Genomic DNA, 7,955 nt, shown 5'->3' with positions numbered 1-7,955 from the left:
GCGCAATTGGAGACGGTGGTTACACCCCCGGCCTGTACCCGGCTCCTCGGCTCCGCCTCCCCGGCAGCCTCTGAGTGACGTCCCTCAAAGTTCTCATTTTGGACCCCCACTTCCCCCTCCTTTTCGTCCCCCAGCTGAAGAGGGGTAGGGAGTGATGCAAATGTTTTATTACCTTTGAGAGCTTCATCTGAACTGTCAGGCCCGGAGGGAGAGAGGAGAGAGGAGAGGAGAGAGAGAGGGAGTGGAAGAGCCGGAGAGGGTCAGCTTGGCCAGAGGACAGGACTTAGAAGAACGAAGCCTGTAAAGCCGCGAAGAAAATGCGAGAGAGGAGAGGCAAAGGCGGAGAGTGAGAAGAAGAGAGGGTGCTGGGGGGGGGGGGGGCGGGGGTCGCCAGGCCCGTTTGCAGAAGTGGACAGACGAACGGAGCCGTAACCGAAGCCGTCAGACTTTTCACATTTAGTCTTTGTTTTTCTGTGTTTTTTTTTTTTCTCCCCATTTTTCTTTTCAATATTGCGACTCTAGTGCCCCGTGGCCCAGAGAGGAAGGCGGGTTGACGCGCCGAATCCGGGAGCCGCGGGGATTGGTGGCACTGCCCTTTCTGGCGCACCAGCCCCTGGCAGGGTCGGCGGAGGAAGCCCGCCCAGAGGCGAAATCCTCCCGCGGGCTGGATGCGCTCTCTCTCTCCCCGGGAGCAGCGAGCGCCGAGTGCGAATCAGCCTCGCGGCGAAAGAACAGGGCAGTCAAGTAAGATTAGAGGAGCGCGTCCGGCGGAACCTGGAGTCCTTTAAACCTCCCCAAAGAAAGCGAGCCAGTCCCTATACGCCAACATCGAAGTGGAGATTCGGTGATTCTTAACTTTGTTGCAAACTCTGGGGCCGGCCTGGGTTTTGCTTTGCTCATTTCTCCCGGGGAGATGAGAAGTAGCGCACATTGAGAGGCGAGGAAAAGTGAAGAGAGAGAAGAGACCGAGATTGAGTCCACGACTCTAGGAGCGAAGGGACAGCCAAACCCGCCCGGACGCCCACTGATCTCCGCGAGCCACCGCCTCTCCAGTGGCGTGTTTGGACATTTCTGCTGCGCAGCTTCGAGAGCAACTCTCGGCGGCGGCGTTCTCGGCCCAGTTGGCAGGTCGCCTCTGGGAGCGCGGAGCTACTCCTCGCTCGCGCCCTCGGCACTCCTCGCTCTCCTGAGCCCCACCGGGGCACCGGCCGGCGCCCTCGTTGAGTGGCTGCGGGCTCCGGCCTGGCCGTGGGATGTTAGCGGTGGGGGCGATGGAGGGCACCCGGCAGAGCGCGTTCCTGCTCAGCAGCCCGCCCCTGGCTGCCCTGCACAGCATGGCCGAAATGAAGACCCCGTTGTACCCCGCGGCGTACCCCCCGTTGCCCGCTGGCCCCCCCTCCTCCTCGTCCTCCTCATCCTCCTCGTCGTCGCCCTCCCCGCCTTTGGGCGCCCACAACCCAGGCAGCCTGAAGCCCCCGACCGCGGGGGGGCTCTCATCCCTGGGCAGCCCCCCACAGCAGCTCTCAGCCGCCACCCCCCACGGCATCAACGACATCCTGAGCCGGCCCTCCATGCCCGTGGCCTCAGGGGCCGCCCTGCCCTCCGCCTCGCCCTCGGGTTCCTCCTCCTCCTCTTCCTCGTCCACCTCCGCTTCCTCCGCTTCGGCAGCTGCCGCGGCGGCCGCGGCCGCAGCAGCCGCCGCCTCATCCCCAGCGGGGCTGCTGGCTGGCCTGCCCCGCTTCAGCAGCCTGAGTCCGCCGCCGCCGCCGCCTGGGCTCTACTTCAGCCCCAGCGCAGCGGCCGTGGCCGCCGTAGGTCGGTACCCCAAGCCGCTGGCCGAGCTGCCCGGCCGGACGCCCATCTTCTGGCCAGGAGTTATGCAGAGCCCACCCTGGAGGGACGCCCGCCTGGCCTGCACTCCTCGTGAGTACGATCGCCTGAGTTGTGCGTGTTCTGCCCACTCTCGGGTCACAGCCCCTGGTGTGCATGGGGATCCGTGCACCCTCTTGGCTCCCCAGTAGGTTGGCAGCGCCAGAATCGCACGATTTGGGCTCTGCCAGGGCATTCATTGAGGGACTCTGGCTTCCCTGAGCTTGAGTCCAAGGGCCCCCCCCGCTCTCCAAGTCTTGGGCACGCCTCGAGGAGCGGGTGTGCATGAGTCCGCGTTGAAAACAACGCGGTGCTAGGCGTGTGTCTCACCTGAGGCCTCGGCTACTCTGGAGCAGCCTGACGACAATCTCAGGCCCTGCCTGGGTTAAAGAGGTGGGAAAGGCAGGAGAGGTCATTGAGACCCCGGCTACACCCCTTCTTTCCTGGCTCCCGACTGTCGGCGAGGGCCCCACTCTACCTACGCCAGCCTAACTGGCCTCCCTGCGAACTGGTGGGGCACGACAGCGGCAAGCCCTCCACAACCCCCGCCCGAGTGCGTGTATTTGCATGTACGTCTCGGCCCAGGGTGTCCCTACCTGACCTCTTCGCCTTCGAGGAGCTCCCCCCCCACCCCCCCCGCAGTACAGTCGGGCCGGGTGAGCCCATTGAAGACAGGCCCGCGGCAGCCGCAGGAGCGAGCTCAGTCACTTCGGGCCACTCCCCTCCGCTGGGCTCTCACTTTCCCACCTGCCTCGGCCCGGGGGAAGGGGTGTGGGGGTGGCGAAGGGCCGGGACATCCTGGGCCTGGGAATTTTGAGAAGCATCGTGGCCCTCAACATCCTAACATGAAAATGAACCAAAGGAAGAACGAGGTGGCGACAGAACGACCGGGGAATATGCACATCCCACCAAGACCTTGCTTGAAACTAACTGAGTTGCCCCGCGATCCGTCCAATTTTCTGGGTAGTTGGCCACCGCCGCGGAGGCTCCTAATCTTCCAAGTGGAGTTCGAGGCCCAGCCCAGTTCTTTCTCTTGCTCCGTTCTTTGCTCTTGACTGAGTCCCCCCAGTCTCCAGGCCTCTTTCGTGTGGCTGAGCGGCAGTAACTAAGGGAAGTTGCGGGAGCTAAGTAGAGGCTCCTTTGGGAAGCCTCCGGATGGAGGGCGGCCCGGGCGGGTGAGGGTGTCGGGGAGACGCTATTGTATTCGTTTTGATGGCCATGTAGGGACCGCCAACAAAGGCGGCACCCCCTCCCCCTCGGCCGCAGAGGCGTTAGACTTGGGGGCGATTTAGCTCTCTTGTGTGCAAAAAACAAGGCGTCCTTTGTTGTGCGGACACAGGTTAAGAAAGCGTTCAAGGAAAGGAAAAAAAGGGGGGGGGGAGAAAAAAAAAAACCTAGTCATCCTCGAGCAAAGTCTCCGGGGCCGAGCAAGCACTGACTGGACTGGGAGGCGAGAGGGGCCTTTTCCCGGCATTCCTCAGTTTACTGGGGCCTGGTGATTCGGCCCCGGCAAACTTGAGCAATGCGCCCCCCCACTGTTTGACGTCTGTGTTCGGCAGAAGGTTATTTACCGCTGCTCCAAACACACCCGGCTTTTAAAAACAGGTGGGCGTAAAAAGGCCAAGGGAGGCGCGCGGTGGGACTGGAAGCGCCGGACACTTCTGATGTCCGCCGCGGAATAAGCTTTCCAAAAAACATCGTGTTTTGAGTTTGTTTCTGTTCAGTGGAGCCGCTTGTAACCGATTGTTTTTCCCCTTCCCTTGTTGATCTGTTCTCGCAGATCAAGGATCCATTTTGTTGGACAAAGACGGGAAGAGAAAACACACGAGACCCACGTTTTCTGGCCAGCAGATCTTCGCTCTGGAGAAGACTTTCGAACAAACGAAATACTTGGCGGGGCCCGAGAGGGCTCGCTTGGCCTATTCGCTGGGGATGACGGAGAGTCAGGTCAAGGTGAGTAGACCTTGCAAACCTCGAGGGACGGTCTCCCAATCCCCAGCGCGCGCGCGCACATACACGCGCGCGCGCGCGCGCACACACACGCACACACAAGGGCGCGCGCGCGCGCGCACACACACAACCCTCTAACAAACAGCCGCTCCGGGGTGCGGATCTTAGGAGCCTGGGGAGAAGATGAAATCAGCGAAGGGGGTGGGAGTGGGGGTTACAAAGGCCCTGGGGTCTCGAGGCGGGCAAACTGTTGATGAACAAAAGGAATCAAGCCCCCGCCTTTGAAATTAGGTTAATCTAGATAGCAGCATGTGCTGGGGGAACTCGCCATTATTGGAGAATAAAAGCATGACCGAAATATCAGCCCTTAGAATAGATCACGCCAGTTAGATAGCTTCTATTTATTCAATCTGTAAGGATAGTCAAGCTTTTGTTTGTCAATTCAAGCTCCGCTAGTTATATAATTTCCCGATGTAGATCAGCCTTATAGTGCTACTAAATTAACTTGTAGGTTAAAAAAAAAAAAAAAAGTCCACAGGATCCAACTTAGCAGGACATGAATCTGCTTTTAGTTTACCTGAGGACCAAAACTTTGGAATAGCAATTTTCCAAATGAATTGACAAGATTATTACTGTATTACGAAAGAATTCTGTTTAAGTTCATCAACAGATGTATGGTATTTTACTGTTTGTGACAACAGTTTATAATTAAAATGTCACTTAGCTTATAATTGAGTTGTATAGTATATTTCCAGGGAATCAAATTTGAGAAATCTTTCCCTGAAAAATAAAAGGATTGAACCAGTAGGCAAATTAAATCTAATGGTTTCCAGTATTTCCAGTATTCTTTTTTGTGTCTCTTCTTCAGTTTATTATATTTGGGTGTTTTTGGAGGGGAAGGAGTGTAAGTCTGTTTTCATTAGTAATCTTGTTGCTCCTTAAATTAAGTAGGAGTAACTGTTAGCCACGTCTGCTGGTTAGAGTGTATTTCCCCTGGGGCAAGCATCATAAAATGCATTTCAGGAGTGATTTTGTTTGTGACCATTAGAATACCATCACAGTTAAAATTATTTTTGCAGTGGTTGGTACAGAGCCTACCACAGTAATCTGGAAGTCTTCATTCGTCACCGTAAATAAGTCTGTGTGGCTAAAAGTGAATTATTATAGCTGTATAAGGAAAATAAAAATCACTTTCCTAACAATTCTGATTCCCTAGATAAAATACATAATGGATGAGAAAATGGATGAGTAGCATAAAAAGAGGATAATATCTTTGGGAAATTGTTTGCTTATTGCTGATGCTTTAGGTTAAATTATGTGTATCAAGCACGGTGTCAAACATCGTGAATAGCTTAAAATATGTTATATAAAATAAATGTCTTAGAGAAGAACAATATTAAAATAATATTTGAAAGACTAGACATGCTAACAGTGGGAAATAATGTAATTGGCAAAATTTCACTTTAAAAAATAACTAATGAAAATTTCAGCTTGATTTTTGGTTTTATGAAAAACAACAGAGAAAGACTCACACACAAACTACTGTGATGATTTTAGCTAACCTATTCAATATTTTCAAGCATTTATGTTGATTATTATTAGTGATTTGAGGTTTCTGTTTTAGCAAATCTTTTTTTTTCTTTCTTTTTTTTTTTTTTTTAACTTTACATGGTACATTGCAAGTGTAAATGGGGAGGGGAGTGTTTACCTACCATGTTTGTGTGGATTCAGACTTGAGATCCGTGAAACAGACAAATATCCAAAAATGAAAAGGAGAACAGAGGTAATTGGGGTAAATGCCGTACTTTCCCCCACAAATCACACTAAGAAGCAAGTACACTTCAAGTTGTTTCAAAGTCTTAATCTAAGAAAGTAAATAACAAATAAAATCACAGTCATTATGAGGCAAACGTAGGAAGGTGAGAAGTTTTCTACTTCAAACTACAAAGTAGGAAAGCGGGCTCATTTTTAGGGAAACTTATTCTAAGTTTCCAAGTTTTTTCTCTTCTTAGAGATAGCTCACTGGCAACGTCTGTACTCTTGTGTTACTATCGCTATGGCAACGGCAGTCAGTTTGTCGGTGCCGGATACTCGGAGGAAGCTGGGGCGTTGGAGACCGACTTTGACGGCCCGAACAAGGAGGGTCTCTGAGGGAGGTGGCAGGCCGTCAGGGGCCCGCCCGCTGGAGCGACCAGGGGGTCTGGGAGAGGCAGCCTTGCCTGGACCCGCTCGCCCTCAATTCCTGTCCCCGCTGGCTCCCCTCTCCTCCCCTTTCTTGGCGCTCAGGTCTGGTTCCAGAACCGCCGGACCAAGTGGAGGAAGAAGCACGCGGCCGAGATGGCCACGGCCAAGAAGAAGCAGGATTCGGAGACCGAGCGGCTCAAGGGGGCTTCGGAGAACGAGGAGGAGGACGACGACTACAACAAGCCTCTGGACCCCAACTCGGACGACGAGAAAATCACGCAGCTGCTGAAGAAGCACAAGTCCAGCAGCGGCGGCGGCGGCCTCCTGCTGCACGCGTCCGAGAACGAGAGCTCGTCCTGAGCGCCCGCCGCCCCCCCCCCCCCCCGGCGGCTGCGGGTACTCCGGCCTCGGGCCTCCGCCCCGGGGACCGCGCGCGCCCCGCCCGCCCGCCCCTCGGGGCCCCGGAGGGCCCGGCCCCAGCCGCCGGGGCCCTTTGCTATTTTCCGAGATGTACATATCTATTTTTTTAACCTGGAAGTTGAGGGGGTCGGGGAAGAGAGGGCGAGAGAGAGACTCGGGGGTTGATCAGAAGGCAGAAAAGACCTCGAAATGCACTGCATAGATAAGGCAACCGAAGCTCGCAGCTGGGCCACCCTCCTGGCCCCGCTCGGTCCCCTAGACCCGTCCCCCCGGCGCGAGCTGCCGCGGTCCCCGCACCGCCCCCTCCCGCCCGCGCCCCGCAGCCGGCCGGGGCGGGGCGCGGAGAGGTGTTCTTGAAGGCTCCACACCCACCGCGGGGACCTCGGAGCCGCGCGGGCGGGCCACCGCCACAGATGGGAGGAGAGCGGGCGGCTTCTCCCCCCACAAACTGCTGTGCCGACTAGAGCAACCTGTTGAAGGCTCTTTGTAAATAAATCGTGAGTCACACTGACTAGAAGTTACTTTATTGCGAATATTTAAAATGTAAAATGCTTTTTTGAATTTGGTATAAAAAGATGGCCCTCCTCCTTCCTTCACTCTGCCCCCTCCCCCCCTTTAAGAACTACTCAAACCACACGTTTCCCTTTTATTTGGAACTTAATTTGAGAAGCGAGACAAGAATGTTCTCCACCCCCGCTCCTCGCCCGGGTTTGGATTTGTTCAGTCTCACTTTTCCCTTTGTCCCTTGTTGCTCGTCCCTGACCACCCCCTAGCCGGGCGTCCCGCTGCCGCCTCCAGGACTCGAAGTAGAAGACGTGGAACCAGGGAAGGCCTCAGACCTGCCTCTCCGTCCCTCTCAGAAATTGCACAGTCGTTTGTTGCTATTTATTAGTGATTTAAAGAAAGTACTGGGGAGGGAGGGCTACAATAGCTTGTATTTAATTTAATTCCTTTCTGATAAAATGCGTGTTAAAGTAGATGGTGGGAATTGTTACAACTGCTCTGGGTCAGAAACATAAAAATTCATTTAGTTGCTGTAATTGAATTTGAAGTGTTTTGTATCATAAGAATACTATAGACTATGTATATTGTTTCCTTTTTTAAGCTAATAATGGTGATATATTAGCATCTTTAACATTTATTAATTTATATAAGGAATTCGGTTTGTAAAGAGAAGAGAACCCCCCCTTGCAAGACCAGTTAAATGTAATGCACTTTCTGTTTCAAAGGATAAATCAAATTAAAAAACAGTTTGAAGACGTCTGTTGCCTTGAATGGAAGGTAGAGATCATCTGATCTCACCAGAGATCTCAAAAGTCAAGACCACAGAATTATTATATTGGTTCCTTGGGTAAAGATAGCTGCTATTTATTTATTTATTTATTTATTTATTTATTTATTTAGAGTGGGGTCACATCTCTCATTCTCTTGGATTAGGAAGATAAAAGAAATGTAGCCCCACTTGTGGGGCTTCTTGAAGAGACTTGTCTAACAGGCTGCTTCTGATGTCTGTGTTGTCTAATTTTTTCCTG

General features: G+C 53.3%; 1 protein-coding gene across 1 annotated transcript; it reads left to right on the top strand.

The window, feature by feature from the left end:
* Window positions 1-394: 394 nt before the first annotated feature.
* Window positions 395-7,646, top strand: NKX6-1 (NK6 homeobox 1). The gene is made up of 3 exons (XM_045879415.3): window positions 395-1,923; window positions 3,650-3,822; window positions 6,106-7,646. Exons 1-3 carry the CDS (start codon window positions 1,254-1,256, stop codon window positions 6,361-6,363), a joined length of 1,101 nt encoding a protein of 366 aa, XP_045735371.1. The 5' UTR covers window positions 395-1,253; the 3' UTR covers window positions 6,364-7,646.
* Window positions 7,647-7,955: the final 309 nt, after the last annotated feature.

This window comes from Mirounga angustirostris, unplaced genomic scaffold (assembly GCF_029215605.1).
Source record: "Mirounga angustirostris isolate CCGP_5_RB_7025 unplaced genomic scaffold, mMirAng1.0.hap1 SCAF_2, whole genome shotgun sequence".
Lineage (NCBI taxonomy): Eukaryota > Metazoa > Chordata > Mammalia > Carnivora > Phocidae > Mirounga > Mirounga angustirostris.
The sequence above is the reverse complement of the archived record's forward strand: the minus strand, read 5'-3'. Positions and strand labels throughout refer to the sequence as shown.

Bases quoted from the DNA above. Each gene is read 5' to 3' on its own strand.
- NKX6-1 (XM_045879415.3), top strand. From the start codon at position 1,254: ATGTTAGCGGTGGGGGCGATGGAGGGCACCCGGCAGAGCGCGTTCCTG. The intron at 1,924-3,649 runs GTGAGTACGATC...CTGTTCTCGCAG, and splicing joins CCGCCTGGCCTGCACTCCTC to ATCAAGGATCCATTTTGTTG. The intron at 3,823-6,105 runs GTGAGTAGACCT...CTTGGCGCTCAG, and splicing joins TGACGGAGAGTCAGGTCAAG to GTCTGGTTCCAGAACCGCCG.